Source organism: Choloepus didactylus, chromosome 2, assembly GCF_015220235.1.
Source record: "Choloepus didactylus isolate mChoDid1 chromosome 2, mChoDid1.pri, whole genome shotgun sequence".
NCBI lineage: Eukaryota > Metazoa > Chordata > Mammalia > Pilosa > Megalonychidae > Choloepus > Choloepus didactylus.
This window is the reverse complement of record NC_051308.1, coordinates 235,917,924-235,933,924: the sequence shown is the minus strand read 5'-3', so window position 1 is coordinate 235,933,924 and position 16,001 is coordinate 235,917,924. Positions and strand designations below refer to the sequence as shown.

Below are 16,001 nucleotides of genomic sequence, written 5' to 3'. Positions count from 1 at the left end.
ATTTAGCTTTACCTTGAAACAAGAGCCACAAATAATTTTGAGGAAACATACTTTAAAAAAAGAAAATCTCATGTACATGCCTTTGGCTTCTTAAACTAGTCTCATAAATGTTGCTCTGCAAACAGTAAGTATTGCTGTTATTTTAAAATGCTTTTGAGAACAGAAGTAGGTACATATTTTGAAGTTAGACCCTCGCAAACCTCAGAGCTTATATGTAAAGTGGAAGAGTCTCTTCCCCCTAAATAAAAACTGCCTTAAAATCTTGTGAGAAGTCCAGCAGAATCTTGTAGTGGATGTTAGAGTACCTGGCACCTTAGCATAGTATAGTTTAAGTTGTCAGTCTGTCTAGTATAACTTCAGTTTTGCTTTAGGGTATTGAATTCAGGAATCCTCCTTGTCATATGTGGTTTGCATAAAATGAGTTTTCCTATGTATCTTATTATTGTGTGGGAAAACCCAAAAGAGCTCTAAGCAGCCACTTGTAAGATGACTGTATTAATGTTTGTAGAATCTTTACGTGAGAAAATGAATACTTGGTGCCAGGACCGTTTAGTCCGCATTGCTATAGCTTTCTTCCCCTTTTCAGGAAATTTTGAAGTATTTTGCAGGGTTCCTGAAAAATCTCAGTTTTAAATGTTTGCTTATAAAAGTCACATCTGAATTGGCAATTCCAGTGGAAAAACCGTAACTCAAGGGGCCAACTGAGAATTCCTTTGGCTTTGAGAATTGTGACATGAACACATCTTGCCTTTGAAGTTTTGTGTTTGATTTGGAAGGTTAACGTCTGAGTTTTAGTAAAGAATTGACTTCATTTTGCTTTTACAATAATTTAATGTTTTTATGCATTGAACATTGAGAAGATGTTAGAAAAGAACTTTTGTTTTGTTTTAGAAATTTTTTCAATTTTAATAATATTTTATGACTATGTAGTCAACAGTTGATTATATTGTACTCTTCCTGGGAGTGATGGGAGTTGTGCTAATTTTGAATCTGCAGTGTAGTTCTTGTCAGAGAACAGGGGTTGATTGGAAAGTAGTAGTGTTCTTACCCACCCTCACCTTTTTGTGTTGACTTTTACAGCTATATTTTTTGGCATTGGTCTTGAAAATAAGGAAAGGAAATTGACTTTTAAATTTCAAGGGTGTTTTGACTCTATGGAGTTACTTCATCCAGGAAAATTGACAATGACTCTTTTGTTTTTAGTACCATGGGGAGTAATATCTTACTTTTACGGTGAGAGGTAAGAGAATATATTTTAATTTCTTTAGAGAAACTAAGTATTTCTTGTTAGAGAATTAGAAGGAATTATTGTAGAAATCCTAAACAAAGCCTGAGATTTATGATATACTAAATTACCTGTTCAATATAATATAACGATATAGATGTGTAAATTTAATCAAAATAATGAGGAAGAGCATATATCAATAGCTGTCCATAATATCAATCAAGTAAATGATAATCAGTAATCCCTGTACATTTATTTCTAAGCTAGAAATAGATGCTTGGAGCAGTACTTTTTGAGAATTTTCACTTCAGTCCTTTTTTTTTTAAATTAAAGGAAGGGATATTCTGGGCGATAAAAACAAACCCTAGAGTACCAGGGTCTAAATGTGGATTTATATCCTAACCTATCAGCAGGTCTCTTGTTTGACATTTTAACATGGCATTGTTTAATTTCTCAAGGTTGGAACCGGAGGCATATTGACTTCAGAGCTCTGTAACTTACATTTTTCAATCAGAAGCTCTAATCCACCTCATTGGAGCGCTGCAGGGTGAAACAGCTTGCCCTCTGCAGCTACTCAGAGTTGTTGGGCCCTCGGCTTTTCCCCTCTGCTCAGCGGAAGCTGTGTTGTCAGTATCAGATCCTCCCACTGGTGTACACCCCGCTACACACTGCTTCCATGTTTAGGCTTGAGCTGTGAACTGGGGGAGTTAGACCCTGGGCTATTTGTCTGTGGTGTTCTGGTCCTCATTGAGGAAACTGATTTATTGAAATAGAGAAATTACTGGTTTGTTTGTGAGCACTTCTATTCCTTGTATCTCCGCATGTACTTTTCTAGGTAGGGAAATTCTTCCATGCGGTGTTCCTTGTTGTGCTATTGTCTTTTGGTTGGGTAGAAATCAGTTGAGGCCTCAGAGACATGAGTGGTTTCAAGCCGGAGGAGTTCACCCACTAATCTTTGCTGTATTCTCAGTCTCTCTCTCTGCCTGTTTTCCCCTTCTTTTCCCCTCCTTCCCCCTTCCCCCAACTCCTTATTCTTAAAATAATAAACATACCAGGTCTGATTTTCACTTTAGCTTTTTAAATTTGTTAATATATTCTGCATTTTCAAGGAAAAGTTGGGGGTATATTTTTAGTGTGAAACAAAATGATTACTGTTGTGAAAGAAATTGTATTCATTATTGTAGAAAAGGAAGACTTACGATTTTTCATTTAGCATATTCATGAACAGATTTAATGTTTATGAATTATATGCTGTTGCTAAATCTAACAAACGGGAACTAAATGTTTTCATATAGGAGAGTTTCATTTGGAAGAGTTAAATTGTAATATGGTGTTTTCATTCTTCTGGTAGGAATTATTTGAGTGCTTTGATGGTTTTAGCAAATTAATAAAAATGGTGCTTTTGAGAATTGACATAATTGAGATATTTTTATTTATCTAGAAGTTTCTTGATTACAAGAATCTTTTGGTAGGAGTAAGTTAAGATCAGTATTACACACTGCAAATCTTCTCTGTTGTAAGCTTAACCATCTCTGTATTTGCCTCAATGCTATTTAGATTAAGGATCTACTTTTATGTTATGGATAGTTTCAGAATATTCTTTTTCTTATGTTGGCCATAACTTTCCAAGACTCCTTTCACAAAATGGTATTTTTAGGATTTTTTTTTCTTATATCTCGTCCATGTTTTCAGTGCATTTAGTCTTTATATTTTGATACAGTCATACTAGTTCATTTATTTATTTCTTCCTTAATATTTGTCCAAGCAGCATTTGTCTATATGGTGCTTTCTGAGTCTTAAACTTTCAATGTTTATTTTCCCTGATTCTTGATGAAACAATGTGGAATATTTTTGTAACTTAAGAGAGTAATTGTAAAATAATTAATATCGGTGACCTCTAAGTGAATGTTGCAAATTTAATTATTTTCCAAATAACCCCAGAAGACCTAAACTGATCCTAAAGAATAATTATAAAATAATATCTGGGATTCATAGGTGAATGCACAAGTCAAATGAAATAATGAATTATTTTCGCAGTTGTCTTTGGAGACTTAAACGAATCTGAACGAATCTGCTATTGCTTTGACCTCGCCTTTCATAGACTTCTGTAGATTTTACAAGTATGCAAAGGGAAGATATGAAGGCAATTTAACCAATGTTATGTATGTAACTTTAATGTTTGTCTTTAATCTGCCTTGTTTCAGAGGGTCAGTGATAGAGAGATAGGGCTGGGGTGGCAGGGTTGGTCTGACCCAGGGACAGGTGCATCCTACATAGTTCTAGCTTTTCTGGTCTCTGGCCCTCCAGGCCAGTTGACAGCAGCTCTAACAGCTGGTGAGGTTGTCCTAACATTTTAAAGGACCAATATTTGAACAAAGACTCTAATTCTTTTGTTGCTATTTTGATACTGATCATTTATAATCAAATTATCTTTATAATATTACATTAAATATTAGTAAGAGTGATTTGTTAACATATTTGAGAGCATTATCTTGGAAAGTATGTTACTTATTTAAATACATTATTGAAAAGGTTATTTATGTCTATATTAAACCCTTATTTAAAATAGAGATCAAGGTCTTTTTTTTTTTAAGAGCGTGTGTTATTAGTGAAGTATAGTTGGTGATAAAAATTTCACATGCTCTAACTTTATATGTCACCTAACGTACTTTATTTCCCCCTCCCGGGATTGATAAACTTCAACAAAGCAGAATAGGCAGTATACAGACACATTCAAGGGGTAGCAGAAATATTCAAGAAGATTTGGTCAGGCCTAGAAACCCAAAAGAGAAACTAAGGCATAAACCAGGGTCAGAGAAGTCCTAGGAATTTTAAGATCTTCAGTATTTTACCACTGGAAAACTGGAGGCACTTAATTGTTTAGCTTTTTTTTTTTTAAGTGTTTGACGGCATTGCTGAGATATCAGTGCTGTGTATGGAAAGATCCCTCTCTGCCTCTGCACTAATAGGATTGACAGCTCAAGTTCTCACAGTTGGTAAAACTTTGGCCTTGCGGTGTTGTGTGTTAGTTAAGTCGGTATGTGAAAACATTGCTATCGAAGTCATCACTGAATCTGCAGGTTATGTAGGATCGCCATGACACTTGCCCCGGGTTTGTGCAGTGCTGGAGGAGTCCAAGGGAAGCCAGTCCCACAAGAGCTTTTAGACTGGACAGGGCACTTTAAAATGTATTATTGTGTTGTGACTAGTCCCATGATAACAGCAGTTCAGAGGTTTCCAGCTGGGAGGGTACTGGGAATGGATGTAGGTATATTTGATGGTTAAAACCGTTGGAGGCACTGCTGGTATTGATTGCGCAGGGCGTTGCCACATGGCCCAGGATGTAAGGGACAGTCCCGCAGCCACACACATGGATGAGTTGCCTAGCAGTGGGCTGCTGTTGAGAAACACTGCCCAAAGCCTCACTTCTTTTCTTAAACACCCCTTGTTTTCAGTATAGTCCAATAAATAATTGAATTTTTAAAAATGCCGCTTGAGAAGTCAGTGTCAGATTTGCAATTTTTTTTTTACCCCACATCCATTTAATAACTTTTTGCAGTGTTTTTGATATTATAAAATATTTTAGGTGTATAATTTGACAACATTGTTAGTCAAGAGGGAGAGAAAAAAATGTGGGTCTGAATTTTAGCAGCTAGTATTAGGAGTGATAGAAGGATTAGGAGGTGAATAGTGAATCTTTAAAACAAGGTTTTAAGACCCTTTTCTCTGGAGAGAAATAACGGATGAATGCCTGTTTGGACAGAGGGGGGACAGAAAGTGTAGAAAGTCAGAGAAGGTTATTAATCATGTGCAATTTGAATTATATTATAATTTTTTTATTAGGAAAATTGATTCATTGAGAAAATGAATCAAAGAATAAAATGTTTTAGTTATCTGGTATCAGTCAGGGTATCTCAGATGTTTGGATTGTGCCTATGAGCTCACAGCTACAAAAGGGGAGGAAAAGGAAAGGAGAAGTGTCAGATAGAGGGAAAAACAAATGAAAAGCCGAGGGAGAGGAGGCAGCCTCTCAAGTGGCAACTCCATCCTTTCAGGGCCTCAGGATAAAAACCTTTGCATCATCCCTGACTTCCTGTCTTGTCATACCTAACATCTAATCCAGCAGCAAATCCTTGGGATTCTATTTTAAAAATATATCCAGAATTCAATTAATTTTCATGTCTCTACTGCTGCCTGGAGTAAGCCATCATCATCTCTTGCCCTGGCTGAGCCATTAGCCTCTTTAAGAGGTCTTTTTGCCTCCACCCAACAGTCCACATGTGTTTTTAAATTTAAGTCACATTAGGGCATTTTTACCTTGAGCCTCTGGGTGGTTTTCCATCTTTAGATGGAAAAGCCGTTGGCATTCTGGTGAACAGGGCACACCCTGCAAAGTCCATACCTAATCTGTGCACCCCACACCCCCCGATTCTGATGTCACCTCTGTTACTTTCCCTCTTACTTACCAGCCACACTGACATACTTGTTCTCAAACACCCAGCTACCTGCCATATGGGGCTTCTTCCCGCATGGCTCATGGCTCTTTTCCGTCCGGCTCTTATGCACTTGTCCCCTTCCCAAGGAGGCCTTCTCTGAGCACACTATTGGATCCACAGGCTTTATTTTTCTGTAAAGCACTTTGGTTATCTGACATATTACACATTCTACTTATTTATTGGTTTGTTGTGAGTCTCCTGCCCTAGAGGGCAGGTATTTTTGTGCTTTTCACTGCACAAGAATGTTTCTTGGTGCTTAGTAGACATTCAGCAAGGGGAGGCAAGAGTCAGAAGTTGGTGAAACATGGCTAAGGGAAAGCAGCAACCCAAATTGTTTGACCTTGGCCAAGTTACCTTAACCTCTAGAATCTCTATTTTGTTCACTGAGAATGTTAGTACTTAGCTGTAGAGTTCTTGTGAAAAGTATATTGGTAATACGAATGTCAGGTCCAGTTGGGGGGTCTTCCCTTTGAGAAATGTGGTATTTGTATGGAACTTTTTATTTTCCCAGTCCCTCTGCCTCCCATAGAATTGAAGCTAGAATTTTCAGTTTTGATAAAGGAACCAAAAATGAGCATGTTTCTTGAAAACTGATGTTTATTAACTAGTGAAAACAAGAATAACTAAGATTATTAGCCTAATCCTAGATAGTCTTATGAAAATGTTTTTGTAAAGACTTCTTATAATTGTGGGTAGATATTCTGCTGTAGTCTTCCAAAAAAGGCCCTTATATTTTTGTGTCATTTCTCAAGTCACGTGATCTTTGAGCCTTGGGGACTATTCTGCATAAGAGTGCTGATAATAAATTTAAACTCATGTGGACCCATGGCATATCACCCCATGAATGTTGATTGTGGAAGGGATACTTTCCTGTAGTATAGCATCAGTTTTGTACTGAAAAGCTAGGGATGAAACTTAATTTTGTTCTTTTTTTTGTATAAATCAGTAAAACCTAACAGCCAGTGTGCTGAGTTTACTTGTTGACCTCAGGAGACGAACTGAGCTGATAGTGTTAAGTCAGATTCAAGGAATTATCTGAATCTTGGCTTGTGTAAATACACAATCTACATGCAATATTAATGAAATCAGGTAGCTTTTGCAGTTTTAACATGTGTACATAGGCAGCCCCCCTCCCCCCAGTACACACCCATTAATTATTGAACTTTATAAGTTGACATTGAAACATTACAACAATGTGTTATTGCACCAATTTTTAAACTTTTGCAGTGCAGTGTGTTATTTTTCCGGAGCAAACAAAGGTAAATTTCATATGGTTCTTGGTGTCTCCTGTATCAGCATTTGAGGAAGAATCTTTTATATATTTGTAATAGAGGAAAAATCAACCAGATTGCAGTCCTTTCTTTTTTAAAAATCTTAAACCATGTACCAAGTTTTTGGTCCAAATTGTATAGGATAAGTTAAACTTAATCTGCATCTTTTTAACCAATATAAAGTATGTTTCTGTAAGCATAGTTACATTGAAATAAACGTTTAAAAAGAAGAAAAAAATGAACTAAGTTAGTATAAATATATGGGAAGTTCTTAGCACAGTGCCTGGTCCTTGGTCCTTGGGAGATGCTTCATAACTGATAGTTATGACAATGCTGCTGCAGCTGATTCTCATGAGAGGCAAAAGACAAACCAAGGGACATGGAAAAGCATCCTATTAAAGCTTAGTAACAGGGCAAGTAAAACCCCTAACCTCTTATTCATTTCTGGGGTCATGAGGTGTCAAGCCAGGACTGTCCTGCTGGTGTGTGGTGGTGTCTACAAACCTCAGGCCACTCCTTATCACTCTTTTATACTCACATGTACATTTTTAACTTCATAATGATTTCAAGCTTTGGAGGAAAGGATCAATTATGTTGAATATATGATGCCTACAAAGGAAGTATATGTTAAATATATATGAGAAAGATACTCAGTATTAAAAATGAAAGGCCTGAATTTCATGGGTTAACCTTCAGTTGTCTGAAATTTTATTCACTGAGCGTTTACTTACTAAGAGTTTATATTGGTTTGGCTAGCACTGGGCTCTTTAACAAGATGCAAGTTATGGAATACATTCATTGTGTCAATTATGAATTAAAAATAGTTCAGATGACCAGGCTCTAGCGTAAAAGAACTTAAATATATAGTGTCTTTGGTTGTTAAAGGAGATCAGGTGAGTGTGGTTTAATAGCTTAAGAAAAAAGATGTATCCTAATTAAAGACCTGGGGTAAAATGTTAACACGCAATTGTTTATGATGGGGCCAACAGCATGTTCTTCCAGTATGAAGAATGTCATTAAATTACACATTCCTTGGTTTGTTAACAATAGAACATTAAGTTACAATGTAAGCAAAGTCCTGTGTAATCAAGTTCATGAAGAAATAGGAAAATTATGCATAATGGGATGTGTATGTGTCCATGTTGGAAACATTTAGAATATTATAGAAGTCCTTAAAGGGGCATGATTTTCATATATTATGGAATCTTTTCAACACAAATGTCTCTTAAGGTGTATGTTGCAGAAAGGGCTGTCTTTATAGATTATTTAGAAACAAGTGTGTCATATGCATTTACAAGAAATAATTTTGTTTTCTTATTATTTTCTATGCTATGAATATATCTACAAACAAAATTCTTTAAAGGAATTGAAAACACTTGCCTTTTACTGCAAGTTTTTTGTTCTGTTCCTCAAAAAGAGCTTCCTGTGGTCACTGTTCTATTAAAGTAGAAGTAAATCTGCTGTTCTATTTCAGAACTTGAAAACAAAATAATGCCATGGGGTCAAATTGCATTTGCATTCAAAACAGTATTTATATAAGTAAAAGAGGGGCATTTAATTTCAGAATAAGTTGCTCAGTAGTGCTTTGTGTTTCTAACTGTTAACAGAGCTAATTTATTTGCTCTTAGGAATGATGCAATTCCAAAGCAGAAGTTTGATGTCCATTCTGATGAGTCTGCTTTCAATTGTATAGTGAAGCCCTAGTAAAGAATAGTAAGAAATCTATTTTATTGTAGATAATAAATCTGAGAAGAAAGCTCTCAGCATAGATTGACGTTGATTCATCATGGAGTTGCTTTTTGTATATCCCTTTGAGCAAACTCTACAGTTCTGTATATGGTTTTAAATCACTGTAAATTTGTAGGCAGGTACATATTACAATTGTCTGTTTTTCTTTTTAGGGCTCATGTAATCAAAGAAGTTTCTTTGTTGTGTGTATCTTTACAGAACACAACAGGAATTGAAAATGAATCAGGTGAGTTTAAAAGTAAGAATTTATGCAAATACATTACCTAGATGTCAGATCAGTTCTTGATTTTTAAATGATAGTAATACATACGTTCATTTCTCCCAGAATTTCACTTTTGTTTCTTAATACCATTAACTAGCTCATTGCCTGCATAGTGTGCATTTGTTTCTGAAATGGACCGTGCAGTGTTCTGGCATGGGTTAGCTTTTCCATGGGTTCACATTTTATAGCTGCTATTGCTACAAATGAGTTTAGACTTTGGAATTCCGAGATGAGGACTCACTCTTAGGGATCTAGGTTCAGACTTTCTTTTCAGTAGTTAAGGAGTTTTGATTTTGCTTATTTTTAAGCTTATCGGCTTTTGTTTTTAACACTTTTTATTTTGTATTTGTCCATTGATTGAAAAGGGAAGACTGAAAGTTATTTTCAGAGGCTGAAACTGATCAAATGAGAAACTTCAAGCCTCTGTCCCTGAAAAACCTGTCCATAGAATAAAAACAAGGGAGCAGATATTGAAATGTAAGGTGTGTTTTTCTATACAGGAGGATGTGGGATTACCTGGAGATTAAAGTATTCTGCTATGACTATTTCTGTAGCCTCAAGCGTGTTCTGATAGTAGAACCAGTTATGTGGATTTTATTTATTCTAGAGTAGGTTTCTTATGTTCTGGCCTGGATATCATTTCACTGACAGTTGTAGAAATTTATGTCCCTTTTGAAATTTTCATACCACATTTTTTAAAATATGAAGGACAAAACCTAAAAATGTGAAGTATGTAATATTTAGGGCTTAACTAAAACTATTAGACTTGAAAACATTTTGTATCCCTCATCAACTGAAATTTTGGACTTTTTATCATTTACATAGGTTTCTAATTGGAGAATACAAGTACAGTTTCATTCATTGGCCAAATTTAATAAATTCAGTTCTCTGTTGCTTTGAGAGATGTGAAATAATTATAAATGGATTCCTTTTGATTTCATTACTTTCTTTATCAGAAATTCATTTATTTTAATGCAGAGGACTATATGTCATAAAGACTAAATCTGGTGGACACATGGAGCACATGGTTTCTATTATTTTAAAACTTGCAGATTTACTGACATGCTTTTGAAGGCAGATTATTTTTGAAATGGTGAGATGGGGGAGGGAAAGGAGAAGAGAATGAATTTTCGCAGTCATCGTCCTTCAAAGTTCTATGGATATATGTATCATAGATTTCATTTTTTTCCTATTTAATGATTGATTCTTAAAGTAAACCTGGTCATCCAAAGGAGGTTGCTTTTCTACTGCCTGGGAACCATCGATTCTGGGTTTGGATGCTCGTGGATGCTGCCAAGTGTTGGAATCGAAATATCGACTTTGCTCTTGTCACATTTCTGTGCAGCATTTATTTGAGGTGGCTACAACTTTAGCAGTAGGTTCACTAATGCCTTAATTCTTGTACTCCATTGGGCTACTGATACTTCCAATGACACCTCACACTTTCATTTTAATATTCTACTTACGTAAAGCAAACTTGTGTTTTAAAAAAGTCCATGTATCATTCAAAAGAGTTGTAGCGATAGCATTTCTTTTCTTGGCTGCTTTTGCAATTTCATTTTGCTTTTGACAAGTTTTAATATCAGCTCTGCAGAGCACTGCCTTTGATGCCAGATGCCAGATATCAATGGAAAAGTGTCCTCTTATGTTTCTAATGGTTAGCACATTGCTGATTTGGGTATGATTTAAATGGTCTGGTAGTAATGAAACTTTCATTTGGATTGTAAAAATTTCTACTTTTTATGAGCAAAACTTCTACCATCTTTAATTATATTTTTATTACTTGAGGAATATTAGTTGCACAATATTTAGACTTGAAGATTATGTCATGGTATAAAGTCTATTACGTTTTTCAATAATTGCCCCAGTTATTTTAAAAAATTAACAGTTGAGAGGCGGGGCAAGATGGCAGACTGGTGAGCTGTATGTTTTAGTTACTCCTCCAGGAAAGTAGGTAAAAAGCCAGGAACTGCGTGGACTGGACACCACAGAGCAATCTGTCTTTGGGCATACTTCATACAACACTCATGAAAACGTGGAACTGCTGAGATCAGCGAAATCTGTAAGTTTTTGCGGCCAGGGGACCCGCGCCCCTCCCTGCCAGGCTCGGTCCCGGGGGAGGAGGGGCTGTCAGCTCCGGGAAGGAGAAGGGAGAATTGCAGTGGCTGCTCTTACCGGAAACTCATTCTACTGATTCAAACTCCAACCATAGATAGACTGAGGCCAGACACCAGAGACTCTGAGAGCAGCCAGCCCAGCAGAGAGGAGACAGGCATAGAAAAAAAACAACACGAAAAACTCCAAAATAAAAGCGGAGGATTTTTGGAGTTCTGGTGAACACAGAAAGGGGAAGGGCGGTGATCAGGCCTTGAGGCGCATATGCAAATCCCGAAGCAAGGCTGATCTCTCTGCCCTGGGCACCTTTCCTTAATGGCCCTGGTTGCTTTGTCTATTAGCATTTCAATAACCCATTAGATCTCTGAGGAGGGCCGTTTTTTTTTTTTTTTTTTTTAAATCCTTTTTGCTTTTTCTAAAACAATTACTCTAAGAAGCTCAATACAGAAAGCTTCAAAGAACTGAAATTTGGGCACGTCAAGTCAAGAGCAGAACTAAGAGAGCTCTGAGACAAAAGGCAATAATCCAGTGGCTGAGAAAATTCACTAAACAACACAACTTCCCAAGAAAAGGGGGGTGTCCGCTCACAGCCACCATCCTGGTGGACAGGAAACACTCCTGCCCATCGCCAGCCCCATAGCCCAGAGCTGCCCCAGACAACCCAGTGTGACGGAAGTGCTTCAAATAACAGGCACACACCACAAAACTGGGCGTGGACATTAGCCTTCCCTGCAACCTCAGCTGAATGTCCCAGAGCTGGGAAGGGGGAGCAGTGTGAATTAACAGAGCCCCATTCAGCCATCATTTGAGCAGACTGGGAGCCTCCCAACACAGCCCAGCAGCCCAGAACTGCCCTGGGGGGACGGCACTCACCTGTGACATAGCACAGTCATCCCTCAACAGAGGACCCGGGGTGCACAGCCTGGAAGAGGGGCCCACTTGCAAGTCTCAGGAGCCATACGCCAATACCAAAGACTTGTGGGTCAGTGGCAGAGACAAACTGTGGCAGGACTGAACTGAAGGATTAGACTATTGCAGTAGCTTTAAAACTCTAGGATCATCAGGGAGATTTGATTGTTAGGGCCACACCCCCTCCCCGACTGCCCAGAAACACGCCCCACATACAGGGCAGGCAACACCAACTACACACGCAAGCTTGGGACACCAATTGGGCCCCACAAGACTCACTCCCCCACTCACCAAAAAGGCTAAGCAGGGGAGATCTGGCTTGTGGAGAACAGGTGGCTTGTGGACGCCACCTGCTGGTTAGTTAGAGAAAGTGTACTCCACGAAGCTGTAGATCTGATAAATTAGAGATAAGGTCTTCAACTGGTCTACAAACCCTAAAGAACCCTATCAAGGTCAGCAAATGCCACGAGGCCAAAAACAACAGAAAATTATAAAGCATATGAAAAAACCAGACGATATGGATAACCCAAGCCCAAGCACCCAAATCAAAAGACCAGAAGAGACACACCTAGAGCAGCTACTCAAAGAACTAAAGATGAACAATGAGACCCTAGTACGGGATATGAAGGAAATCAAGAAGACCCTAGAAGAGCATAAAGAAGACATTGCAAGACTAAATAAAAAAATGGATGATCTTATGGAAATTAAAGAAACTGTTGACCAAATTAAAAAGATTCTGGACACTCATAGTACAAGACTAGAGGAAGTTGAACAACGAATCAGTGACCTCGAAGATGACAGAATGGAAAATGAAAGCATAAAAGAAAGAATGGGGAAAAAAATTGAAAAACTCGAAATGGACCTCAGGGATATGATAGATAATATGAAACGTCCGAATATAAGACTCATTGGTGTCCCAGAAGGGGAAGAAAAGGGTAAAGGTCTAGGAAGAGTATTCAAAGAAATTGTTGGGGAAAACTTCCCAAATCTTCTAAACAACATAAATACACAAATCATAAATGCTCAGCGAACTCCAAATAGAATAAATCCAAAAAAACCCACTCCGAGACATATACTGATCACACTGTCAAACATAGAAGAGAAGGAGCAAGTTCTGAAAGCAGCAAGAGAAAAGCAATTCACCACATACAAAGGAAACAGCATAAGACTAAGTAGTGACTACTCAGCAGCCACCATGGAGGCGAGAAGGCAGTGGCACGATATATTTAAAATTCTGAGTGAGAGGAATTTCCAGCCAAGAATACTTTATCCAGCAAAGCTCTCCTTCAAATTTGAGGGAGAGCTTAAATTTTTCACAGACAAAGAAATGCTGAGAGAATTTGCTAACAAGAGACCTGCCCTACTGGAGATACTAAAGGGAGCCCTACAGACAGAGAAACAAAGACAGGACAGAGAGACTTGGAGAAAGGTTCAGTACTAAAGAGATTCGGTATGGGTCCAATAAAGGATATTAATACAGAGAGGGAAAAATATGGCAAACATAATCCAAAGGATAAGATGGCCGATTCAAGAAATGCCTTCACGGTTTTAACGTTGAATGTAAATGGATTAAACTCCCCAATTAAAAGATATAGATTCGCAGAATGGATCAAAAAAAATGAACCATCAATATGTTGCATACAAGAGACTCATCTTAGACACAGGGACACAAAGAAACTGAAAGTGAAAGGATGGAAAAAAATATTTCATGCAAGCTACAGCCAAAAGAAAGCAGGTGTAGCAATATTAATCTCAGATAAAATAGACTTCAAATGCAGGGATGTTTTGAGAGACAAAGAAGGCCACTACATACTAATAAAAGGGGCAATTCAGCAAGAAGAAATAACAATCGTAAATGTCTATGCACCCAATCAAGGTGCCACAAAATACATGAGAGAAACATTGGCAAAACTAAAGGAAGCAATTGATGTTTCCACAATAATTGTGGGAGACTTCAACATATCACTCTCTCCTATAGATAGATCAACCAGACAGAAGACCAATAAGGAAATTGAAAACCTAAACAATCTGATAAATGAATTAGATTTAACAGACATCTACAGGACATTACATCCCAAATCAACAGGATACATATACTTTTCTAGTGCTCACGGAACTTTCTCCAGAATAGATCATATGCTGGGACATAAAACAAGCCTCAATAAATTTAAAAAGATTGAAATTATTCAAAGCACATTCTCTGACCACAATGGAATACAATTAGAAGTCAATAACCATCAGAGACTTAGAAAATTCACAAATACCTGGAGGTTAAACAACACACTCCTAAACAATCAGTGGGTTAAAGAAGAAATAGCAAGAGAAATTGCTAAATATATAGAGACGAATGAAAATGAGAACACAACATACCAAAACCTATGGGATGCAGCAAAAGCAGTGCTAAGGGGGAAATTTATAGCACTAAACGCATATATTAAAAAGGAAGAAAGAGCCAAAATCAAAGAACTAATGGATCAACTGAAGAAGCTAGAAAATGAACAGCAAACCAATCCTAAACCAAGTACAAGAAAAGAAATAACAAGGATTAAAGCAGAAATAAATGACATAGAGAACAAAAAAACAATAGAAAGGATAAATATCACCAAAAGTTGGTTCTTTGAGAAGATCAACAAGATTGACAAGCCCCTAGCTAGACTGACAAAATCAAAAAGAGAGAAGACCCATATAAACAAAATAATGAATGAAAAAGGTGACATAACTGCAGATCCTGAAGAAATTAAAAAAATTATAAGAGGATATTATGAACAACTGTATGGCAACAAACTGGATAATGTAGAAGAAATGGACAATTTCCTGGAAACATATGAAGAACCTAGACTGACCAGAGAAGAAATAGAAGACCTCAACCAACCCATCACAAGCAAAGAGATCCAATCAGTCATCAAAAATCTTCCCACAAATAAATGCCCAGGGCCAGATGGCTTCACAGGGGAATTCTACCAAACTTTCCAGAAAGAACTGACACCAATCTTACTCAAACTCTTTCAAAACATTGAAAAAAATGGAACACTACCTAACTCATTTTATGAAGCTAACATCAATCTAATACCAAAACCAGGCAAAGATGCTACAAAAAAGGAAAACTACCGGCCAATCTCCCTAATGAATATAGATGCAAAAATCCTCAACAAAATACTTGCAAATCGAATCCAAAGACACATTAAAAAAATCATACACCATGACCAAGTGGGGTTCATTCCAGGCATGCAAGGATGGTTCAACATAAGAAAATCAATCAATGTATTACAACACATTCACAAGTCAAAAGGGAAAAATCAATTGATCATCTCAATAGATGCTGAAAAAGCATTTGACAAAATCCAACATCCGTTTTCGATAAAAACACTTCAAAAGGTAGGAATTGAAGGAAACTTCCTCAACATGATAAAGAGCATATATGAAAAACTCACAGCCAGCATAGTACTCAATGGTGAGAGACTGAAAGCCTTCCCTCTAAGATCAGGAACAAGACAAGGATGCCCGCTGTCACCACTGTTATTCAACATTGTGCTGGAAGTGCTAGCCAGGGCAATCCGGCAAGACAAAGAAATAAAAGGCATCCAAATTGGAAAAGAAGAAGTAAAACTGTCATCGTTTGCAGATGATATGATCTTATATCTAGAAAACCCTGAGAAATCAACGATACACCTACTAGAGCTAATAAACAAATTTAGCAAAGTAGCGGGATACAAGATTAATGCACATAAGTCAGTAATGTTTCTATATGCTAGAAATGAACAAACTGAAGAGACACTCAAGAAAAAGATACCATTTTCAATAGCAACTAAAAAAATCAAGTACCTAGGAATAAACTTAACCAAAGATGTAAAAGACCTATACAAAGAAAACTACATAACTCTACTAAAAGAAATAGAAGGGGACCTTAAAAGATGGAAAAATATTCCATGTTCATGGACAGGAAGGCTAAATGTCATTAAGATGTCAATTCTACC

At 37.2% G+C, this 16,001-nt stretch overlaps 1 protein-coding gene across 3 annotated transcripts in view; it reads left to right on the top strand.

Moving 5' to 3' along the window:
• Positions 1–16,001, top strand: part of LOC119527929 (PR domain zinc finger protein 2-like) — a 97,869-nt gene that overhangs the window by 6,203 nt on the left and 75,665 nt on the right. For all 3 annotated transcript variants that reach the window (XM_037828487.1, XM_037828485.1, XM_037828486.1), the window contains exon 2: positions 8,894–8,967. In XM_037828487.1, coding sequence (XP_037684415.1) covers positions 8,959–8,967 — 9 coding nt within the window. In that variant the 5' untranslated portion in view covers positions 8,894–8,958. The remainder of the gene's footprint in view (positions 1–8,893; positions 8,968–16,001) is intronic.